Here is a 25,476-nt window from a genome sequence, read left to right as displayed (position 1 = left end):
CCCTGCAACACAGGCACACATTCACTACAACACGGGCACACCCTCCCTACAACACAGGCACACCCTGCCTGCAACACACTCCCGACAACACAGGCACACCCTCCCTGCAACACAGGTACACCCTTCCTGCAACACACTCCCTACAACACAGGTACACCCTCCCTGCAACACACTCCCTACAACACAGGCACACCCTCCCTACAACACAAGCACACCCTCCCTGCAACACACTCCCTACAACACAGGCACACCCTCCCTACAATACAGGCACACCCTCTCTACAACACACTCCCTACAACATATGCACACCCTCTCTACAACACAGGCACACCCTCCCTGCAACACACTCCCTACAACACAGGCACACCCTCCCTGAAACACAGGCACACACTCCCTACATCACAGGCACACCCTCCCTGCAACACAGGCACACCCTCCCTGCAACACACTCCCTACAACACAGGCACACACTCCCTGCAACACAGACACACCTTCCCTGCAACACTCTCCCTGCAACACAGGCACACCCTCCCTGCAACACACTCACTACAACACAGGCACACCCGGCACACCCTCCCTGCAACACACTCACTACAACACAGGCACACCCTCCCTGCAACACAGGCACACCCTCCCTGCAACACAGGCACACCCTCCCTACAACACAGGCACACCCTCCCTGCAACACACTCCCTGTAACACAGTCATACCTTCCCTACAACACAGGCACACACTCCTTGCAACACAGGCACACACTCCCTACAACACAGGCACACCCTCCCTGCAACACAGGCACACCCTCCCTACAACACAGGCACACCCTCCCTACAACACAGGGACACACTCCCTACAACACAGGCACACCCTCCCTGCAACACAGGCACACACTCCTTGCAACACAGGTACACCCTCACTACAACACAGGCACACCCTCCGTGCAACACACTCCCTGCAACACGGGCACACCCTCCCTACAACACAGGCACACCCTCCCTGCAACACAGGGACACACTCCCTACAACACAGGCACACCCTCCCTGCAACACAGGCACACACTCCCTACAACACAGGCACACCCTCCTTGCAACACAGGCACATACTCCCTACAACACAGGCACACCCTCCCTACACAACTGGCACACCCTCCCTGCAACACAGGCACACCCTCCCTACACAACAGGCACACCCTCCCTGCAACACAGGCACACCCTCCTTGCAACACAGGTACACCCTCACTACAACACAGGCACACCCTCCGTGCAACACACTCCCTGCAACACAGGCACACCTTCCCTACAACACAGGCACACCCTCCCTGCAACACAGGCACACCCTCCCTGCAACACAGGTACACCCTCCCTACAACACAGGTACACCCTCCCTGCACCACAGGCACACCCTCCCTGCAACACAGGCACATCCTCCCTGCAACACACTCCCTACAACACAGGCACACCTTCCCTGTACCATAAGCACACCTTCCCTACAACACAGGCACACCCTCCTTGTAGTACAGGCACACACTTCTTGTAATACAGGCACACACTCTCCCTATAATACAAGCAACACACTCCTGCAATACATCCCCTGCTCCACAGGCACAGACTGCAGTACAGGCTTATATGCCCTTTTGTTTAATAGAGTTACAATCTTCTTTAACTGATTGCCATTAGCTAATTGATTTGACTAATAATATACATGATATTCGAGAAGCCCAGAGTTGACGTCCCTTGACTGACCTGAAGCTGGATGCCAGCGATTGAGACAGGAATCTCGCTGAAATACTGAGTCGAGGGTTCAGCAGCTCTTCAGTCTCTTTTGCAAACAAAGGCTTCGGGTAGTCCAGTCGGCGGTCGGATTTCACTGTCGGGGTAATTTATACGTTATTAAAAATGCAGAACCAAGGCCAGGATGCTCAATGCAACGAGGCAGTCTGGCTGCAGGTTCGAGTGCCAGCGATAGTGACCACAAGGTTCTAGAATCTTCTAGGGTGGGAAAGAGGACCTTTATTTCTGAGCTGTTATCAGTGTCCCTTGTCAGCCACCCAGAGGGACCCATTTTGTCCCTCAACAATCACCACCTGGCTTTCTGCGCTACAGCTGGGTGAGGGGGCATAGGATAGATGGAGGCCAAGCGGTAACACTTCACCCAGGCTCAAGACTCAAGTTCAAACCCCACCATGGAAGCTGGTGAAATTTAAAAATCCAATCAAAGCTGGAATTACTTCAGTTTGATGGTGACTACAAGACTATCATCAATTGTCATTACAAAGAAAAACCCAACTAGTGTTCTGTAAAGAGAAGGAAACTTGCTGTGTGGCCTACAATGTGACTCCAACATGACTGAATCTTAACTGCCTTCTGGAATGGCCCACGACAAATCTGGAATAAATTGCTAGTCCTAATAAAAATTAAACTCTCAGATCCTTGAAGGTGGTGTCACAGGTAGACAGGTTAGCGAAGAAGGTGCTTGGTACATTTGCCTTTGTTGGTTAGTGCACTGTCCGTTGGAGCAGGGAGGCCATGATGTGGCTGTACAGGACATTGGTAAGGCCGCTTTTGGAATACTGCGTTCAATTCTGGTCTCTCTGCTATAGGAAGGATGTTGTTAAATGTGAAAGGGTTCAGAAAAGATTTACAAGGATTGAAGGGCTTGAACTAGAGGGAGAGGCTGAATAGACTGGAGCTATTTTCCCTGGAGTATGGGAGGCTGAGGGCTGGCCATATAAAGAGAGGGTGGTGGATGTGTGGAAATGAGCTGCCAGAGGAAGTGGTGGAGGCTGGTACACCATTTTCAGGCAGTTTATTTTCATGGTAATTGGCGCAGTCACGAGAGTTGGAGAAATCAGCACAGGGTCACCCTTACTTTGTGCTTTGATAAACCTCAATGGACAGTCAAAGGTCAAATTGCAGGGTGTCACTGTAGCTGGACAGAGGAAGGTGGACATAGATCTGGCTCTGATGATGAAGTTGTCAACGTACATGCAGAAAATAGGGAAGCATAGTGGTCCAGTGGTTAGCACAGCTGCCTCACAGTGCCAAGGACCTGGGTTCAATTCCAGCCTTGGGTGACTGTTCTCCCCATGTCTGCGTGGGTTTCCTCCCACAATACAAATATGTGGAGATTAGGTGAATTTGGCCACGCTAAATTGCCCATAGTGTTCAGGGATGTGTAGGTGAGGTGCATTAGCCAGGGGAAAATATAGGATATGGGAATGGGTCTGGGTGGGTTACTCTTCAGAGGGTCAGTGTGGACTTGTTGGGCTGAAGGGCCTGCTTCCACACTGTAGAGATTCTATGAAAATGTTATAGGAAGGGTATTGTTAAGCTGGAGAGGGTTCACAAAAGGATGTTGTGGGGTCTGGAGGGATTGTGCTATTAGGAGAGGCTGGGGCTGTTTTCCCTGGAGCGAAAGAGGCTTAAGGGTGACCTTATAGAGTTTATAAAATCATCAGGGGCCTGGATAGAGTGAATAGATCTTTTTCCCTGGGGTGGGGGAGTCCAGAACTTGAGGTTCTGGGTTAAGGTGAGAGGGGAAAGATATAAAATAACCTGAAGGGCAACTTTTTCACACAGAGGGTGGTACGTGTGTGGAATGAGCTGCCAGAGGAACTGGTGGAGGCTGGTACAATTGCAACATTTAAAAGGCATTTGGATGGGTATGTGAATAGGAAGGGTTTGGAGGGATATGGGCCAAATGCTGACAAAAGGGACTGGATTAACTTAGGATATCTGGTCAGCACGGACGAGTTGAATCGTGCTACATGACTCTATGACTAGTAACTGGAGACTAATAAAACACTGAAGAGAAGGGAATAGATTACAGCCAAAAAATACAATGGGGGTAAAAATTACTCAAAATACCTAACATGTCAAATCAAATGCTGCATGTTACTAAATACTCCATCGGGGTAGTGATCATACATGCTATCATAGCACTGGGTACTTGGTAATACTCAGAAGACAGACAGGAGTTCTTTGGCTGCATGTAATTGTCTATCCAAGTGCATTTTGGAACAGGAATTGGAATTCTAGAGCCACAGCTCACCTCTGTCAGAGTGAATTTTACAAAACCCAGCCATGGTTTGGAATCATTTTGTGCGTGAGAGACCACTACATGGCAGAGTGGAACATTTCCCAAGAGGAAGTCCAAATGCCGGGAGGTACCAGCAAACAAGTTGGTGATGGCACCAATGGCCAGGGTTCCTCTACTGGCACTGTGGGAGCTGGCAATCTGTTGGGAATCTACAAGTTCACAACAGCTCCTGACAGCTGAGATGGCCTTACCTCCAATACTCTCATCGGCCAGGGTCCCGAAATGTTGCTTCAGGAATTGCTCCTGGTCTGGTGTCCTCGGCACCGTGGTGTCACGTGGGAAGCTCCTGCTCAGCTCCTCCTCTTCTTCCTCCATGTCCGAGGAGATTCCATCCACACTCAGCGGCTCTGTACACTCCGAGTCTGCAACGGCAACAGGAAGTGATGACCCACACCACCACCCGAGGGCATACTTTCACCCCAAAGCCTAGTACTTGGTAAGACAAACCAAGGCAGAACCTACACAGTGAATGGTAGGGCACTGCAGAGTGTTGATAAACAGAGAGACTTCGGGGCGCAGGTACATAGTTTCTTGATAGTGGAGTCGCAGATAGACAGGGTGGTGAATACGGCATTTCGCACGCTTACCTTCATTGCTCAGAGCACTGACTACAGCAGTTGGGATGTCATGTTACAGCTGTACAGAACATCAGTCAGGTCGCATTTAAGATTATTGTGTACAATTCTGGTCACCCTGCTACAGGAAGGACATTACTAAACTGGAAAGGGTGAAAGAAGATTAACTAGGATGTTACCAAGACTGGAGGGTTTGAGTTATAAGGAGTGGCTGGATAGGCTGTGAGTTTTTCACTGGAGCTTCGGAGGCTGAGGGGCAACCTTTCATTGGTTTATAAAACCATGATAGGCATGGATAAGGTGAATAGCTAAAGTCTTTTCCCAAGGGTGGAAGAGTCCAAATACTCACAGGTTTCAGGTGAGAGGGGAAAGATTTAAAAGGGACCTGAGGGGCAACCTTTTCACACAGAGGGTGGTTTGTGTATGGAACGATCTGCCAGATCTGGTACAATTACAACATTTAAAAGGCACCCGGACAGGTACATAATAGGAAGGGTTTAGAGGATGTGGGCCAAACGCAGGCAAATGGGACCAGTTCGGTTTTGGAAATACATCGGCATGGCTGAGGTAGGCCGAAGGGCCTCTTTCTGTGCTGTGTGACTCTATGCCTCCTGCTTCTCAGCTCCAAGTGGGTCAGGCGAAGTGAGAATCATTAGCAGCCTCCCTGCCGAGTGAGAACAGGTTGGAAGAGGCCAGTGGGAGTAGCAATACTCCCACGACTGCCATGTCCCCTTTGGCACAGCGTCTCTTAGAACAATTCCACGGCAACAAACCAGTATCACACGCAGCTTAATTCCCGGGCAATACTCTCTTTGGTTTGAGAAACCTTTAAAATCAAGGTCAAATAAGTGCAACCATCTGAGGGTGCAAATGGGTTAGAACAGTCCCTCTTCACTTTAGATTTAGATTACTTACAGTGTGGAAACAGGCCCTACGGCCCAACAAGTCCACACTGACCCGCCGAAGCGCTCTGGAACCAGCCCAGCTTTGAAGTCCAATTGAAGATCTCTGCTGCCTGATCACAGACTGATTTAGGTGGACACTCCTTACCTGAATGGAGAACCCCAAGTGATTCAAAATGGCATCCACACAGCGCAACTCTTTGCGAGCGCTCTACAGCGGATCTTATTCTCACGTTTCCTACCAGCGTTCTACACTTTTAAGCCTCAATTCTAAGTCTGTTAAAATTTCTAACAATGTTCTTTTAAATCTGAAGATTATTAGATTTCTGAATGGACCTCTCAAATTTCAAATCTAACGTTGAGATGGCTTTTGTGAACCTACTTTGCAGCCGTAACTTTGTATTCCTCGCTCTGTTCAATCACCCTGTGATCTTTGTACGGTGTGATCTGCCTGTACGTTGCACAAAACAAAACTTTTCACTGTACCTAGGTACACGTGACAATAATAAATCAAAATCAAATCAAAAGTGAGGTGGAGCTGCTAAAACCCATTCAGTTCTGGAACAGAAAGTGTTCACTGGTAATACTGGAAGGAAAAGGATTCTCCAGTTTAGTGAACAGCATAAGATGCATTTAAGGGGAAACTGGATAAGCCCACCAGGGAGGAAGGAATAGGGGGCTCGGCTCATGGAATGAGAAAGGGGAATGGCAAGGAGCGGTTCACGTGGCATTGACATGGACTAGTTGACTGAATGGGCCTTGCTCTGTGCTGCACAGAAACTAGGTTTCTATGTTTCAACAGCAGTATCTATCTACTGGTGATGAGCGAGTACCAATACGTGGCCATGAATCTCAGGGCTTTATCCCCACAGAGGGAGGAACGAGAAGGGACCGGAAACGCGCCCTCGGCTCTAACCTTCGTGTGGATGTTCGGGGCTGGAGAAGTGGCTGCTGGAATAATCCACAGAGCAGGCGCTGTCGGGACTGTGCTTCTCCAGGACGCCGTGGCTGCGGTAAGGCTTTTCCTGGGTGCCGTGCTGCAGCTCCTTCACCTGGTACTCACTGGCAAGGCATGGAGGAAAGCTGTTAACATCACTGTGCAAACCGAATCTGCCCCCGCAGCCAATGCAACAGAATCCACCTCCCTCTCCGTAAAAGGGCATTGCCCTCGGTCCCTCAGGATTCTTTCCCGGGATGTCGATGTGGCCAGGCAAGGATGCTGTTTGCTGCTAGCCGTGTATCACTTGGTAGCGCACGTGGCTCTGTGTTCTAATCCCACTCCAGGGACGAGAGACACAAAAAAAACCAAGGAGTAGCCAGCTTTCAAAATGAGACATGAAACCGAGATCTCCCTCTGCCTGCTCAGGTGGGTAGGAAAGACCCCGTGGCGGTGTTTTGGAGAACAGGAGGCGCGTTCTCTGTTAATCCCTCAATCTAATATGACAAAAGGAACACTATCCTGTCATTGCCACATTGCTGCTTGTGGGAACTTGCCTGTGTGGAAACCGACTGTTGCATTTACAATATAATAACGAGCACACTTCTGAAAGTATTTCACTGGACGTAAAGCACTCTGGTGGTCATAAAAAAGTGCTGTATAAATATAGAGAGTCGTTTTTTTCTGCCCAAGACATAAACAAAGTTTAGTTGCTGCCTTCACAACTTAGCACTAGATATTTCATTGTTGTTCCAAGTTGAGGCACCCTCAACCATAGAATCTCTGCAGTGTGGATGCAAGCCATTCGAGTCCACACCAAACCTCCGATGAGTATCCCTTCCTATCCCCGTAACCCTGCATTTCCCATGGTTAACCCACCTAGCCTGCACGTCCCCAGACACTACAGGGCAATTTAGCACGGCCAATCCACCTAACCTGCACGTCTTTGGAAACCAGAGCACCTGGAGGAAACCCACGCAGACAGGGGGAAAGTGTACAAACTCCACGCAGACAGTCACCCGAGGCTGGATTCGAACCAGGGTCCCTGGCGCTGTGAGGCAGCAGTGCTAACCACAGATGCACTGTGCTGCCCAAGTCATCAGCCTCCGAGGTGCCCTTTCTCCACGGTCATGCTTGGACACAGGGTCTCACATAAGCATCAGGACTCACCCCTCCGTCTCACCAGTGCTCCCCGTGTGCACTGGGTAGATGGTACGCTCTTCAACCTCCGGCGTCTCCAGCTCCTGACTGAATATGCCCTCCTCACATGTGGGGATTGCAATGCTGCAGGGCCTGACGAAATTGTGCGCATCTGTCGACTCTTGCTCCTCTATCTGTTGGGGAAACAATGGGAACGGGGTCTCAGGCTGGGATGGAGATGTCCGGGGCGATTGCGAGGCTGCCCTCTGCAAAGTACAGGTTCATTTCCAGGACACAGGTGCAAACAGACTTACGCCAAGACTCGCAGGTAGACGGCTCAAAAGAAAAAGTGCCTGACAAAATACTTGCACCTTTCAGTCGTAACAGTAGCAGAGGCAGGAAAATAGGCTGACTGACAGTCAAGGGTTGTGCAATCGATTTATAAAGTACCTGCTTTCCTATAGCTGTGCAATGGTGGTGTAACATAGGAACGTGTGAATTACTGGGTGAACAATGTTGGGAACTTCAGGCTTTTGGAGATGGTAGGTCATGCCGAGGGGGCCAATGTTCGGCCAAAGGAAAAAAGAATATGTCTATAATTGTCTAGGCTGACGTGTGACGTTAGACCAAGTCTCAATATGTATAAATGACTGCACACGGAGGGATGGATGGAGACAATAGAACTCCTCCTGAAATACCTGAGCTCTATTCACCTACAGCCTCAACAATGCCTCCCTGAATATGCCTGGCCAGACTTGGCAGTAGTGTCTCAGGCTGTTGTGCTCTTTGCTGAAGACAAAATTGCTCTACCTCTTCTATACACATTGTGCACTCCTTCATATCACATTGATAAACTCCCTTAACCACATCTCCAGGAGAACAGGTTCAACACAATGACAGAAGTCTCTCGGTGCTATCTACAGAAGAAAAAAATCAACTTGTTGCAGCAAGTGGTGGTCAGGGCATTTTGACCCTGTCTGGGACAATGTGTAAATCAGACTGCGCAGAGTCAGTCTGGAAATCTGCACTGTTATAAAACAGACAGCAAAGACAACCTACACAGAATGTACACGGGCTGACACAAGTGAGAAAAAGCAGCCAGAGTGTAATGGGTGTAAATCTGGAGGAGCATATTTCACATGGGGAAGAAACAAAAACTCTCAAAACACTCCCCAAAGGCATCACCAACCACAAAATCGACACTGAGCCGTACCTACGTGTCAGTAGGAAGTGTTGAGGCAGCCAAAGACATACAATTAGGTGAACTGGCCATGGTAACTTGTCTATAGTGAGTAGGGATGCACAGGTTAGGTGGATAGGCCATGGTAAATTGTCTATAGTGTCTAAGGATGCACAGGCTAGGTGGACTGGCCATGGTAACTTGTCTATAGTGAGTAGGGAGGTGCAGGCTAGGTGGATTGGCCATGGTAAATTGTCTATAGTACCTAGGGATGTGCAGGCTAGGTGGATTGGCCATGGTAAATTGCCTATAGTACCTAGGGATGTGCAGGCTAGGTGGATTGGCCATGGTAAATTGTCTATAGTACCTAGGGATGTGCAGGCTAGGTGGATTGGCCATGGTAAATTGTCTATAGTGCCAAGGGATGTGCAGGCTAGGTGGATTGGCCATGGTAAATTGTCTATAGTACCTAGGGATGTGCAGGCTAGGTGGATTGGCCATGGTAAATTGCCTATAGTGCCCAGGGATGTGCAGGTTTGGTGGATTGGCCATGGTAAATTGCCTATAGTGTCTAAGGATGAACAGGCTAAGTGGATTGGCCACGGTAAATTGTCTATAGTGAGTAGGGATGTGCAGGTTTGATGGATTGGCTCTTCGCAGAGTCAGAGCAGAATCGAAGGGCCAAATGGCCTCTTTCTGTATTGCAGGGATTCTATGAACAAAAAGGTTTTGTTAAAAAACTCATGTTTTAAGGACTCTCTTGCCAAAGGGAAAGGGGTGGAGGGATGTAATGTTCTAGAGTGTGGGTCCAGACAGGTGGGAAGTAGGGCGAGGGTGGTGAAGGAACGGAAGGTATGCTAAAGGCCAGAATCTGAGGGGAAAATTCCAGTGGAGGGAGGGAGGGCCAGCATGAGGTTGCAGAGATTAGCCCCCATTTTGTAGGGGCTTGCAGGAACAGGCAGAAGACATCCACACATTCTTCGAGCTGATTGGCCAAATCAAGAAGGGTGTTGGAAAAGGAGAAAGGACATCCTTGGGCTTTGTTAGCAGTGTAGAAGAGTGAGGAATTTACACTAACCCTCAGGCCTCAGGCTGAATTCTGTTGGCCAAATCCAAGCATCACACTTTGAGAAGAACATCAGTGCTTTGGAGGAACGGTTGCCGAAGAGATTCACTGGGATGGTGCAGGGATATGGAACTTCTATCATGTGGAGAAACGGGAGATGTTGAGGTTGCTTTTAAAGCCAAAAAAAAGATTACGGGGGCATTTAACAGAGGTGCTCAGAATCATAAGCTGTTAGATAATTAGGAAGAAATATTTTCCAATTGACAAAGATTGGTCACCAGATAACTCAGATTAAAATAAGAGAGGTTTCGTTTTTTCATTTTTCACGCTGAGAATTGTTGCAATCTGAAAACTTAACGTCTGAAGGCATGGAGAGAAAGGATTTAGTTACACCTTTCACTTGGATAAATGCTTGAAATGTTGGGCTACACAGAGAAGCAAAACAAAGTAGGTGTGGAATTGCCAAGGGGAGAGGGGTGGAGGGCTACAGGCAGAATATTCTAGAGCATGGGTTGCGACAGGTGGGGGAGTAGGGCGAGGGTGGTGAAGGAACGGAAGCTGTGCTAAAGGCCAGGACCAGAGGGGAAAATTCCAGTGGAGGAAGATAGGGTCTGCATGAGGTTGCAGAGTCTAACCCCCATTTTGTTGGAGCATTTTGTAATCAGAAACAATTTCGAAAGGGCTAGCACGACAAGGCCGAATGGCCGCCACGCAGGAACACCACTCACGTCGCTCAGGAGGGTCTCGATGCTGATCCGGACACGGCGTTCGTGGTCACTAGCTTCCTCGGAAACCCTGCTCCCGGACAGCGCCGTTCCAGCCCTGGGTGCGGAGTCCGTCAGCGGGGAGAAGGAGAAGGAGTCCAGGTTTCGGAGGTCCAGCATCGACTTCACACTCAGCTCCAGGTTGTTGGCGTGACGGGACCAGCGGCCCCTGGGACGAGGGACATGATTGTGCATCGAGTCCAACCTGATCGCCACGTCCTCTGCCTACATTTGGGGGGGTGGGGTGGGGTGGGGAGGAGACACCAGTTATCATTCCAAGAGGCATACTTTCATGAAAAACGAAATCCTCACTCTGCAAGACATCCCCCAACACAGCGACGAGCATTTATACAGCACCTCTTACTTAGTAAACCTCGCAAGGTTCGTCAGAGCAACTACCAGACAACGTTTGACACTATTCTGCGTGAAACTGAGGACTGCAGATGCTGGAGGAGTCAGAGTCAAAAAGCATGGTGCTGGAAAAGCACAGCCGGTCAGGCAGCATCCGAGGAGCAGGAGAGTTGACATTTCGGGCATAAGCTCTGACATTCCTGATGAGGGGCTTATGCCCGAAACATCGATTCTCCTGCTCCTCGGATGCTGCCAGACCGGCTGCGCTTTTCCAGCGACACACTTTCCGACACTACTCTGATTCTGATTTTTATCTTTCCCTCTTCGACAGGATGTGGGTTCAGCTGGCTGGGATGCACAACCACTTACTGCCCCTCGCTAATCACCCTCGAGAAGGTGGTGGCAACTTGGCCACTTCCTTGAATCACAGCAGACTGGGCGGGGTCGGTACACAAAGAGCTCGGGGCGGGTGACAAAAGACTTAGTGAAAGGGGTCGGTTTTAAGGAGCCGTGAAAGGAGGGCAGAGAGTCAAATACACAGGGGTTTCCAAAACCCAGGGCCAAAGCAGCTGAAAGCATGGTCACCAAGGGTCAACAAGTTTCATAAGGGCTAGAGTCTGAAACACCACATTGTCAGGGAGGGAGGATTGTACATAGAATCCCTATAGTGTGGAAGTAGGCCATTTGGCCCATCGGGTCCACACTGACCCTCCAAAGAGCATCCAGACCCATCCACCCCACCCATTCAATCCCTACATTTACCCCTGACTAATGCCTCTAACCTACACATCCCAGAACACTCTGGGCAATTTAGCATGGCCAATCCACCTAACCTGCACATCTTTGGACTGCGGGAGGAAACCGGAGCACCCAGGGGAAAGAACATGCAAACTCCACACAGACGGTCGCCCGAGTTGGAATCGAGCCCAGGTCCCTGGTGCTGTGAGGCAGCAGTACTAACCCATTGATCCACCGTGCCACCCACCACACATCAAGCACAGGACTTATTTTAAGGAGATTTATTAACTCCTGTATTAATACATTAATATCATAAAGACAATGGAATGTATGATGATTAAGCCATGAATATAATAGGTGCTGTATATGAATGTGGATTATATACAACTCATATAGACAGTCTGAGACAATATGTGAAAGGTGGTGCAAAGTCAAAAATAAGTAAGCTTCAATCATGCTCAAACCTCTCAAAATTGGCACATTTAGTAAACCCCATTAAATCCACAATTATCTATAGCTAATAAAGTGACCCCTGCCTTGCATTCAACACCAGAAGGAGCAGGTATGCTCTCTACACTTGCTGAGCTGAAATTCTGAATGGAAAATTACCTTACTATTCTCCCAATGGTACAGACTCTTCATGCTCCCGGTATACTGTATCCTTGTGGGGATATCTGGAACACACAAAAGGAGGGGACGTCAATCACTTTCCTCTGTAGTGTTAGCTAAATCACCTCACCACCAACTGGCACACCGCTTTCCTCGAATATAGTGGTGCATTTATCTTGACATCTTTACTCGAAACTATATGGTAATCATTTCCAAATGAACTTTGTAACTTTAGCGCGGGGTTTCATAGTTTTACATTGTCTAGTCATTTCGCAGGCAGTTGGTAATATACACTGCTGGACCCCCATGTTATAACAACAGTTCAGATACATTGTTGGCTGGCCAATGTTTAAATATGACACCATTGGACTCCCATGGCTCACTATCGTTAATGGTCGAGCGCTAGACTCCTATTGGGTCTTCAATGGTACAATGTTGGATTTCCTCTCCTCAGGAGCACCAGTGATAACTCCATGTTATCTAGATGTTGGGACAGCTACCGCTGCCTACTTGCATGATCCACAGTGATCAACCCCCCATTTCCCTGGTAAGTGTGATGGTGTCAATGCTTTTCTGGAAGTGCTGTAGAGAATCAGATTTAGTGCAGACCAATGTTGTAAGACAGTTTTAGCACCAGCTAGAATTAGTAACCTGATGTCCATGAAGAATGGTTGCTGAAGTAAGGAATATAAGAAGAATATTATTTTATATAAATGAGGAGAGATCTCATAGAAACCTACACAATTCTAGCAGCACTGGACAGGGTAAACGCAGGAAGGATGCTCTTCCTGCTGACCAGGGTCTTCAGCCCCAGGGGTCCCAGTCACAGGGAGATGAGAAATGTCTTCACCCAAAGAGTGATGAGCCTGTGGAATTCTCTGCCACAGACAGTGGTTGAAGCCAAAACATTAAAGAAGAAGATAGGCATAGGTATAGAGTCATGGAGATGTACAGCACAGAAACAGACCCTTCGGTCCAACTCGTCCATGCTGACCAGATGTCCCAATCCAATCTAGTCCCATTTGTCAGCACTTTGCCCATATCCCTCTAAACCCTTCCTATTCATGTACCCATCGCAGCTCATTCCATACATGCACCACCCTCTGCGTGAAAACGTTGCCCATGAGGTCCCTTTTAAATCTTTCCCCTCTCACCCTAAACTTATGTCCTGTAGTTCTGGACTCCCCCACTCCAGGGGAAAGAGTCTATTTATCCTATCCATGCCCCTCATGATTTTATAAACCTCTGTAAGGTCACCCCTCAGCCTCCAATGCTCCAGGGAAAACAGCCCCAGCCTATTCAGCCTCTCCCTATAGCTCAGACCCTCCAACGTTGGCAACATCCTTGTCTGAACCCTATCAAAGGTTCACAACATCCTATCTATAAGGAGGAGACCAGAGCTGCATGCAATATTCCAAAAGTGGCCTAACCAATGTCCTGTACAGCCACAACACGCCCAAAGCTAATGGGATCAAAGAACATGGGGAAAAAGCAGGTACAGGAGATGGATGATCAGCCATGATCATATGGAATGGTGGAGCAGGCTCAAAGACCTGCTCCTGCTCCTATTTTCTATGCTTCTAGGAGTTGGATGACACACAATGTCTGCAGCATTACATTGGAAGATTAACCAGAACTGAAAGTGACTAATGCAGGCTCTCCCAAAGGTTCAAGGAGCTGGTTGAAGAGATGAAGGCCTGCAGGAGCTCTGTTTGCACACAGCTCCCCAGTAAGAGTGGACCTACCATTCGCCACATTCGCGGTCATGCCTCGCTTTGGTGTGATGCGTGCAGAGCCCTCGCAGTGTCCTTCGTCCTCCTCATTTCCATCATCCTCCGCTTCCTTCTCACTGTCAGAGGACATAGCTGTCTGTGCAGCCACATCGAATGTTTCCCGCCTGCGGTGTTTGAGGTGAGGGGGGGGGAATACAAAGGAAGGTGTTATGATCTGGAATCAACCTTTGTATTGTCACAACCAGAGAGAGAGAGAGAGCAAAATGAAGAAGGATTCAGAGAGAAATAGAACAGGGTTCACAAGATACAGGTCGTTCTGCTATAGTGCATGTTTCATTAATATAAATTCACTATAATATAATTGACAAATTGGAGACACTTGTTTCTAAAGCATGAATGTTTTAAAGCTTGTTATAACATGATTCCAGCCCCATTAGTTCAAATGGTGCTGCTATTATACAATTTTCTCATGACACGGGATTGCATAAGAATGGAACTACCCTGTTATTGCAGTACCGACTGTATAAGAGAAAAGGAAATGAAAGGGGGATAGGGACAATGCTGAGTACAGAGATAGTGAAGGATACAATGCAGTCATTAGTCTTATCTTTCATATGAACAGTGCAATAAACACTAACAACACTGGTCAGCTCCTGCAGCTTCCAGTTCTCCACATAGTTTCACTTCAATGACAGTTCCCCTAAACCATTCCAATGGCTCTGTTTTGCTTGTTCTATATGATCCAAAAATGCTCCCTTTTTTAACACTGGGAATATCAGGCATTGTCTTCACTTCCATTCCCTATCCCATCATCCTCTCTGCTCTCTCTCGGTTTGCCACAGATTCTGTTCTCCTCCCCAAGTCACTAGCGAGTTTGACCTTCAGCTGACCTTCTGACACTATATCCTGACCAACACACACTGTTTAGTTCCACCTCTGTCCTATTACCTGTCTTCACCCACACTTCAGATCGTGTGCTGGTTGAAGCTTAGTCCCATCCAATTGCCATTTCTGCACTTGACCAGCCCAGTGCTCCCTTGGTCAGAGTCCAACTCTCGAGAAACATCAGCTCACCTCAAACTCTGCTGTCGTTATCCTAACCCACAGCAAGTCCCTTCATCCCTCACCCTTGTGCTCAACTCACCATTAGCCTCCAAAGCAGAAAGTGGCCACCAATGATTTCTGCTTAAATATTTTACCTTGTGTTTAAAACCCTTCCTGACGTCACACCTATCTTTGTAACTTCCTACAATCCACACGTAACCGACACTTCTGGTCTCCTATACATCCCCGATTTCCCTCAAACTCTTGTTGGTGGTTTTGCTTTCAGTTATCTGCGTTCTGAACGTCTCTCCTGAACTACAAGACACAGCTCTGCTCTTATACCTGTTTGGGCTGGAATGCTTTTGCGGAGGTGTCTTCATTTGCTTCTTCTCCTTCTGCTTGATCTCTGCCAGCCTCTGCCTCATGTTAATTGTCAGCTCCGAGCTCAGCCTCCAGATGAATATACAGCTGTGGGGAAGGGAGAGAGCTCAGTTACACCTACAGTTCAGATTAGATAATAACACCTTGTCCTTTGCCTAATACATGACTGTTCCTGACTGATCATCAGATCAGTGTTCTGCGTAGCCGTAACACTATCAGATCAACATGATAGATAGGCAGTGACAATGGGACTTAATTCAAATCTGACCTCATTCAACCTTTCACGTTATGAACTTCCATATATATGCATTGTGTCGACACGCAATGAGAGAGAGCATGTGCTTAAAACAAAAAGGAAAAAGAGAAAGACACACACAATGCAAAAGCTGTCAACCCCATTGACTAACTGAATACTGAGTGCTAACCTGCCAAGCAGAGTAACAGAAACAAAAATTAACTTCAAGATGCAATGCAGATTGAGCAAAGTATTGTGGATGCTGGAAATCTGAAATAAGAAACTGCTGGAGAAACTCAACAGGTCTAGCACTATCTGTGGAGACAGATTAACAGAGTTTTGCTTCCAATATGACTCTTAAAGTCATAGAGTCACACAGCACGGAAACAGACTCTTCGGTCCAACCCTCATCCACACCGATCAGACATCCCAATCTGACTTAGTCCCATTTACCAGCATTTGGCTCATAGCCCTCTAAATCATTCCTATCCATACACACATTCAAATGCCTTTAAATGTCGTAACTGTACCCTCCACCACCTCCTCTTGCAGTTTGTTCCATACGCATACCACTATTTGTGAAAAAGTTACCTCTCGGGTCCTTTTTAAATGTTTCCCCTCTCACCTTAAACCTGTGCCCCTCCCCCCCCCCAGTTTTGGGCTCCCCCACCCTAGGAAAAAGACCTTGGATATTCACCCCATCCATGCCCCTCATGATTTTATAAACTTAATAAGTTCATCCCTCAGCCTCCAAAGCTCCAGGGAAAAAAAATCCCGGCCTATTCAGCGTGTTACCATAGCTCACAATCCCCCTGTCCCAGCAACATCTTTATAAAGCTTTTCTGAACCCTTTCAAGTATCACAACATCCTTCCTACAGCAGGTAGACCACAATTGTATGCAGTGTTCCAAACGTGGCCTAACCAATGTCCTGTACAGCCACAACATGACCTTCCAACTCCTGTACTCAATACACTGACCAATGAAAGCGAGTGTACCAAATGCCTTCTTCACTATCCTGTCTACCTGCCAGTCCACTTTCAAGGAACTATGGATCCCATGAGATCTAACCTTACCAGCCAGTCTCCCATGGGGAAGCTTGTCGAACGCCTTACTCAAGTCCATATAGATCAAATCGACTGCTCTGCCCTCATCAATCTTCTGTGTCACCTCTTCAAACAACTCAATCAAGTTTGTGAGACATGATTTCCTATGTGCTAAGCCATATTGACTATCCCTAATCAGTCCTTGCCTTTCCAAATACATGTAAATCCTATCCCTCATAATCCCCTCCAATAACTTACCAACCACTGATGTCAGGCTCACTTGTCTACAGTTCCCAGGCTTATCCTTGCAGGTTTTCTTAAATAATGACACCACATTAGTGAACCTCCAGTCTTCCAGCACCTCACCTGTGGCTGTTAATGATGCAAATATCTCAGCAGAGAGCCCCAGAACCACCACCCAATGGGCTGGAAGATTGTATTTTGTTTATGTTAGATTGTATTCTTTCATGCTACTGACAAAGATGGAGGAGAAGCAAGTGAACAGACAGAGAAGGTGCCCAGAGCAGAAGACAAGAGGAGTTCTCATTGTGTTAATGGTGGATGTGTATAATGGAAAACAGATCAGCTTCTCTGAGAGCAAATCCTTACCAATAGGATAGTGGAAGAGTAGGTTGTGGAAGGGATTAAGGCTACTGTATTCGTTAGTCACTATTCAGTTTCTTTTACATTGGCAAGATTACAGTCTCCACTCTGTCTGTAAGAATGACCCTGACCTTACACTTGCTTGCCATTTTAGTTCACCACCTTGCTGTCATAACCTTCTGGTCCTTGGCCTGTGGCAGCACCTCATTTTCCCTTTAGGCACTTCACAGCCTTCAGGACCTAACACGGGCTTCGACAGCTTCAGAGCCCGAACACTGTCCTCCAGTTTGCCAACACTACCCTCCCCCCCCCCCCCCAACCCCCACCCCAGTGAGAAAGCACCTACCTGTCTCCCGACACAGAGATGAGATGTTTACAGTCGTTGGTGAATTTCATTCCTGTCACCACCTCTGAAAAAGAGAACAGGATCATCGTGGAAATCTTCGGCATGGGTTAATGAATGAGACAAACTCGAGATCATCACTCGGATTGAAGCTTATTGTACTGACCGAAACCGGTTGACTGAGATCATTGCTGAGCGGTGGAGATGAGAGAGGTGTACCCTGACCAACACTGGTTTGGGAGGATCACCGTAATCAGGGAGGATTAATGAAGTCCTTCATGGTCCCTGGTTCATTTCCGGGTGCCCCTTCAACTACTTTGCCTCACAGCGCCAGGGGCCTGGGTTCGATTCCAACCTCGGGCAACTGTCTGTGTGGAGTTTGCACATTCTCCCTGTGTCTGTGTGGGTTTCCTCTGGATGCTCTGGTTTCCTCCCACAGTCCAAAAATGGGCTGGTTAGGTGAATTGGCCATGCTAGATTGCCCATAGTGTTCAGGGATGTGTAGTCTGGGGTAAATATAGGGTAGGAGAATAGGTCTGGGTAGGTTACTCTTCGGAGATTTGGTGTGGACTTGTTGGGAATCGAATCAATACTGGCTTGTAACTAACTGCATTGGATGAATAAACATCCAGATCGATTCAGTCCATCAAGTAGCCTCTATTAATTAAACTGGAGGAATTAAAAATGTGGAACGTGCAGTGTCTAAATATCTTTCCCATACTTTAGAACTTTAATTCTCTTTTTATTCTTTTATTGAGGCTTGGGATTTGGAGCATTGCTGGCTACAAAACATTTATTGCCCAGAGGGCATTTAAGAGTCAACCACATCACTGTGAGTCTGGAGTCACATGTAGACCACACCGGGTAAGGATAGTTAAGACCAAATGTTCACGGACAATAGTGAATTAGAGATTCTGGACAGAATCAAACTGGACAAAGGAAGGGGAAACAAATATTCAATGAGAAACTACAAAGAATTTATCAAAAGAACAAATCAAATTTAAGAAATCCTCAAAAGCAATCAAAAAGGACTCAAATTCAAATCATCCCCAAAGGAGTGGAGACAGTGGTTTGCAATACCAAGGTGAACATTCCCAGCCTATCATTCCATTACTAAATATAACACGTATGGAATTGAAATCCAGCTGGAGTAATTCAAAATAACATGGTTGTTCCAACACAAAATCACACAATACAGTCACAGAGTGGCACAGCTTTAGAAAGAGGTTACTAAGCCCATTGTCATAATATCCAGTATTCTCGACCCTCTGCTCCATCCACTTAGGGTCACAGTCATAGAGATGTACAGCATGGAAACAGACCCTTCGGTCCAACCCGCCCATGCCGACCAGATATCCCAACCCAATCTAGTCCCACCTGCCAGCACCCGGCCCATATCCCTCTAAACCCTTCCTATTCATATACCCATCCAGATGTATTTTAAATGTTGCAATTGTAGCAGCCTCCACCACTTCCTCTGGCTGCCCACTCCATACACATACCAGCCTCTGTGTGAAAAAGTTGCCCTCTAGGTCTCTTTTATATATTTCCCCTCTCACCCTAAACCTATGCCCTCTAGTTCTGGACTCCCCCATCCCAGGGAAAAAGAACTTGTCTATTTACCCTATCCATGGTCCTCATGATTTTATAAACTTCTATAAGGTCACCCCTCAGCCTCCGATGCTCCAGGGAAAACAGCCCCAGCCTGTTCAGCCTCTCCCTATAGCTCAAATCCTCCAACCCTGGCAACATCCTTGTAAATCTGTTCTGAACCCTTTCAAGTTTCACAACATCTTTCCAATAGGAAGGAGACCAGAATTGCACGCAATATTCCAACAGTGGCCTAACCAATGTCCTGTACAGCCGCAACATGACCTCCCAACTCCTGTACTCCATCTGCCATTCCTCAGCCCATTGGCCCATCTGATCAAGATCCTGTTGTAATCTGAAGTAACCTTCTTCGCCATCCACTACACCTCCAATTTTGGTGTCATCTGCAAACTTACTAACTATACCTGTTAAGCGCACATCCAAATCATTAATATAAATGATGAAAAGCAGTGGACCCATCACCGATCCTTGTGGCACTCCACTGGTCACAGGCCTCCAGTCTGAAAAATAACCTCCACCACCACCCTCTGCCTTCTACCTTTGATCCAGCTCTGTATCCAAATGGCTAGTTCTCCCTGTATTCCATGGGATCTAACCTTGCTAATCAGTCTCCCATGGGAAACCTTGTAGAACGCCTTACTGAAGTCCATATAGATCACGTCCACCGCTCTGTCCTCATCAATCCCCTTTGTTACCTCTTCAAAAAACTCAATCAAGTTTGGGAGAGTTGGCCTGCAAATTTCTCCCTTGGAGTGCTCAGCCAATTTCCTTTTTTAGGTTGGGATTATTGAATCATTGTGATTGGCTCAGCTCAAGAGCTTGAATACCGGAATTGGACAACGCTGCTGTTCTTTCGGTACCTTTCCCCCGACAGACAGCTGTCAATTATGATAGTTTGGTCATTGGCTGAACGGGCTGGGCCTTACCACATTCTGTCAATGTATTGAGAGAGAGAGAGAGAGAGAGAGAGTGAGTTGACACACACACACTGCTCTTCCATTGATTGGGTGAAAGGGAGGACTGCAGGTGCTGGAGATTAGAGTCAAGGTTAGAGTGGTGCTGGAAAAGCACAGCAGGTCAGGCAGCATCCGAGGAGCAGGAAAATCGACGTTTCAGGCAAAAGCCCTTCATCAGGAATCATTCCTGATGATTGATTTGACAGACTAATCAATAGAAGAGTCACGATTAGAGTCGTGCTGGACAAGTACAACAAGTCAGGCAGCATCCGAGGAGCAGGAAAATTTGGGGCAAATTTCGATTTTCCTGCTCCTCGGATGCTGCCTGACCTGCTGTGCTTTTCCAGCACTACTCTAATCTTGAGTATACTATCGATTGGAAGTCGAATCAATATATTTTCTGCTGCGAGGGCTCTTGCCGAGCTGTCTTGGCCCATTATTTACTTCTCAATTCTCGGCCGTGGACTCACTCCTGGGTCTCCTGCTCCTCTGACCAAACAGGTACACTTACTGCCCTATCCAGCTACACAAACATACAGGCCAATTAGGAACAGGAGGAGGCCATTTGCCCCCTCGAAGCTGCTCCACCATTCAATAAGACCTGATCTGACTAATCCACGTTCTCACTGACCCCCAAAACCTTCCGACCCCTTTTGCTTTGCAAGAATCTACCTTTCTCCATTCAAAGACGCTGCTTCCATCGCACAAAGCAACCCTGCCCTGGGTCCTTCGCCTCTCTTAAGTCGTAGAAATCAAGTTAAGAATGAAAAGCTTCCCCAGTAGTCACAACTTCGGACACAGACAGTGTAGAATATGCATGAGTGAAGGTTGTAGGTTGGACGTTTCCGAGGCTCCTGATTTCTTTCCATTTTGAGCCTGGGCACATTTTAATGAGCTGGAGATTTCTGGGCATTTACTGGGCAGAATGGGTGGAATGGGCAGGTTTCACACACAGTGGTCTAGCTAACATCCAATACTGCTGTCCAATATCTCATGGAACTAGACAATAGACAATAGGTGCAGGGGTAGGCCATTCAGCCCTTCGAGCCTGCACCGCCATTCAATATAATCATGGCTGATCATCCTTAATCAGTATTCTGTTCCTGCCTTATCTCCATAACCCTTGATTCCACTATCTTTGAGAGCTCTATCCAACTCTTTCTTAAATGAATCCAGAGACTGGGCCTCCACTGCCCTCTGGGGCAGAGCATTCCACACAGCCACCACTCTCTGGGTGAAGAAGTTCCTCCTGAGCTCTGTCCTAAATGGTCTACCCCGTATTTTTAAGCTGTGTCCTCAGGTTCGGTACTCACCCATCAGCGGAAACATGTTTCCTGCCTCCAGAATGTCCAATCCTTTAATAATCTTATACGTCTCAATCAGATCCCCTCTCAATCTTCGAAACTCAAGGGTATACAAGCCCAGTCGCTTCAGTCTTCCAGTGTAAGGTAATCCCGCCATTCCAGGAATTGACCTCGTGAACCTACGCAGCACTCCCTCAATAGCCAGAATGTCTTTCCTCAAATTTAGAGACCTGAACTGCACACAATACTCCAGGTGTGGTCTCACCAGGGCCCTGTACAGCTGCAGAAGGACCTCTTTGCTTCTATACTCAATCCCTCTTGTTATGAAGGCCAGCATGCTATTAGCCTTCTTCACTACCTGCTGTACCTGCATGCTTACCTTCATTGAGTGGTGTACAAGAACCCCCAGATCTCTCTGTACTGCCCCTTTACCTAAATTGATTCCACTTAGGTGGTAATCTGCCTTCCTGTTCTTGCCACCAAAGTGGATAAGGATCCATTTATCCACGTGAAAGTGCATCTGCCATGCATCTGAGCACTCACCTAACTTGTCCAGGTCACCCTGTAATCTCCTAACATCCTCATCACATTTCACCCTGCCACCCAGCTGATGAAATTTGCGAATGTTATTGCTAATACCATCTTGTATATCCTGAAGATAGATTGTAAAAAGCTGCGGTCCCAGTACTGATCCGTGCGGTACCCCACTGGTCAGTGCCCGGCATTCCGAAATGGAGGGGTGGAGGAGTGTGGAAGGATGAGAGAATGCAGGCTGCGGCCCTATGAAGCAGGGGGAGGGCTTGCAGTTGGCCTGTGTGGGGATGTGGGAGACTACAGGAGCCTGGCGGCCAAGGGCTGGCTGAAAGGCAGCTGGAGGGACGGAGGGAGGGAAGCACGCACGGAGGAGGAAGAGCAAAGAGAAAAGAGAAAAAAAAGCCAAAGGGGATAAAGAGAAAGAGCAAGAAAGAAAATGTGGCTGGCCAGCACGCCTTGAAGTAGGGAGAAAAGGCAAGGGCCAGGACCCCGAATCTATTGAACTCTGGAAAATAATCACCAACGAATCCACGATTTCCCGAGCCACCTCCTTCAGTACCCTGGGATGCAGGATACTGAAGGACTAAGATGAACTGGGAACGACGTTGCACTATCGAGGGGCCCGTATCCAAACGGCTGTCGTACCCAGTTCCTGCCTTCAGATGGTGACAATGTAGGCCTGAACAAGGCAGCATCACTCAGGAAATAGTGGGGCTGACAGCCTTGGATAGGAACAGTCAGCCTCCTTCTCAAGACTTGCAGCAAAGGGCAGAACACTGCCAGATGTTTTGGATCAGCCCTGTGCAATGAAACAGGAGATCATCCCAGACTGATTCATTAGAGCTGTGCAAGACACCTTTCACTGTCGTCTACAAAGGTCGGGTCACTCGTGTAGGAGGGAGCAAGCTTGATGGGACATTCAGTGCACAGCAAGCCTGGTTAATTAGTTTAATAACGTAATGTTCCCTGGGTCTCTCTCTCTCACACACAGACACACACACAGACACACACACAGTAATGTAGAGACAGATACACCTACACACACATTGCAGATTAGCGTGGTGCTGGAAAAGCGTGGTGCTGGAAAAGCGTGGTCCATTTTTTAGCCTCTATTCCTGATGAAGGGCTTTTGCCCGAAACGTCAATTTTCCTGCTCCTCGGATGCTGCCTGAACTGCTGTGCTTTTCCAGCACCACGCTAATCTAGAATCTGGTTTCCAGCATCTGCACTCCTTGTTTTTACCTACACACACATTGCTACATACAGATACATTCACACACATACGCTCTCTCTCTCATGCAGGCACACACATTTGTCCATGTATCTGTATGTGAATCTGTGTAACAATGTTGCCTGTGCCTGTATGTGGCAATGTGTGTGTGTGCTTGTCCATTTATGTATGTGAATCTATGTAGTAAAGTGCGTGTCTGCATGAGAGAGAGAGAGAGTGTGTGTGTATGCGTCTATGTACCACTCTCTCATGCAGACATGCACATTGCTACACAGATTCACATACACACACGTGGACAAACACACACACTCTCTCATGAAGATACACACACACTGCCACATGTACACAGACAAACAGATATGCACATCCACAAACAGACACTGAAACAGGCACTCTTTTTTTTTGAAGCACTCCAGAGAAGTGAGATGTTAATTTAGTGGATATAAGGGGCTACGCTATCTAATTTATGTTTCAATCCTGAGCTTTGGATGAATGAGGACAATTTAGGGAAGTTTGGCAATGGAGCATGAGCTGTGAAAACTCTTGGTACAGGAGAGAGTCGCCAACCATTTTAGAAGAATCCTGCACCTAAGGAGGACAGTGAAAGGTAAGTCAGCACCTGGCAATGCGTATCTGAGCTGCCAGCTTACCAGAATGGCCAAACATTGTGGCAACACACTCGCCCGTGTAGAAGTCAAAGATGGAGAGGTTCTTATCAGAGCAGCTGGTTGCAATGAAGAGGCCGGAGGGATCGATTTGTACCTGCAGCAAAGGCAAAAGACACACAATTAACCCTCCCTTCGTGGCCTGGAACACAGGGGTGAAAGGTCACCAGTCAGCCATTACACTAACAGCAAGTGTTGGTCAGGGAGCAGACAGCATTGGTCAGTCATTACATCGAGGGAGTGTCAGTCCATCACTATACAGAGGGAGTGTGACTCACTATGCAGAGAGAGGGTTGGAATGTCTGCACAGAGAGAGAGAGAGTGAGAGAGAGTGCGGGGCAGTACTCACTCTCCTCACACCTATTACCCTCACTCAACACCCTACAAACTCTCACCCCACACTGACACTCACTCCCCTGACATTCAGTCACCAACTCTCACTCCTCTCGCCACGCACTCTGCTCCCTTTGCACCCTCAGCAGCTGCACATCTAACTCCTTCTCATTACCTCACTCCCTCACTGCACCTCTGGGCTGGGAGCACCGAGAGGCGGAGGTCAACATGTGGGCTGCTGTGAGAGTTAACCCTGCATGATGATGTGAGGGAGTCACATCTTTACTGGAGTAATCGGGTTTCATAGACTGCAAGCTGCACTCCCCCACGGAAGGCAGGAGCTGAGCTCTCCTGAGTCTGAGGGGGCAGCTCAGCCTTCGTCTTGCTCACGAAGAGGGAGGGGGACACTGCGCCCACAGGCAAGGGGCTTAATCCTTCCAGCTCTGGGCAAGCCCCAGAATGAACTGTAAGGGAAATCCGGGATACTCTGTGCTACATTTCAGCTGAATAGCCCTTCAGCTCAGAGTCTGGAAGCTGGCAGTTACACAGGCACTCACCTTGATAAGGGTCCCATCTTCCCCCTGAGATCCTTTATACAGTTTCTTCTGTTTCCCATTGCTGATGTTAAATATCCTGCAAAGGATAAAGAGAGAGGGCATATCCATGCCTGGTAAAAATCCGGCCACTGTGCACATACATTCCACCAGCATACCCACAGGAGAACAAACAGACACCAATTCACACTGGCATCAGTCACACACTTGTCTGTCTGTGTCAGACACTCATCAGTGAGAGGAAAATGTGGGGGCTGTAGGTGCTGGAGATCGGAGTCAGAAGGAGTGGCACAGGAAAAGCACAGCAGGTCAGGCAGCATCCGAGGAGCAGGAGAGTTGACATTTCAGGCATAAGCCCTGCATCAGGAATGGGATGAACATTCCTGATGAAGAGCTTATACCCGAAACATTGACTCTCCTGCTCCTCGGATGATGCCTGACCTGCTGTGCTTTTCCTGTGCCACAGTATTTGACTCATAAATTATAACAGACAAAGCAAAATTATGTGGGGCATATCAGTGTTACAGTGAGGGGTGCGGGGCATATC

At 47.8% G+C, this 25,476-nt stretch overlaps 1 protein-coding gene across 1 annotated transcript in view; it reads right to left on the bottom strand.

Moving 5' to 3' along the window:
• Positions 1-25,476, bottom strand: part of mapkbp1 (mitogen-activated protein kinase binding protein 1) — a 167,211-nt gene that overhangs the window by 22,642 nt on the left and 119,093 nt on the right. Inside the window, exons 15-25 of the mRNA XM_043698499.1 lie at positions 24,933-25,008; positions 24,028-24,139; positions 17,745-17,808; positions 15,477-15,602; positions 14,103-14,254; positions 12,358-12,422; positions 10,624-10,884; positions 7,680-7,843; positions 6,489-6,634; positions 4,287-4,457; positions 1,740-1,863 (exon numbers count right to left, since the gene is read on the bottom strand). Of these exons, the coding sequence (XP_043554434.1) occupies positions 1,740-1,863; positions 4,287-4,457; positions 6,489-6,634; positions 7,680-7,843; positions 10,624-10,884; positions 12,358-12,422; positions 14,103-14,254; positions 15,477-15,602; positions 17,745-17,808; positions 24,028-24,139; positions 24,933-25,008 (1,461 nt within the window). The remainder of the gene's footprint in view (positions 1-1,739; positions 1,864-4,286; positions 4,458-6,488; positions 6,635-7,679; positions 7,844-10,623; positions 10,885-12,357; positions 12,423-14,102; positions 14,255-15,476; positions 15,603-17,744; positions 17,809-24,027; positions 24,140-24,932; positions 25,009-25,476) is intronic.

Source organism: Chiloscyllium plagiosum, chromosome 10 (genome assembly GCF_004010195.1).
Source record: "Chiloscyllium plagiosum isolate BGI_BamShark_2017 chromosome 10, ASM401019v2, whole genome shotgun sequence".
Taxonomy (NCBI): domain Eukaryota; kingdom Metazoa; phylum Chordata; class Chondrichthyes; order Orectolobiformes; family Hemiscylliidae; genus Chiloscyllium; species Chiloscyllium plagiosum.
Note: the sequence above shows the minus strand (reverse complement) of the source record. Positions and strands in the feature narration are given on the sequence as shown.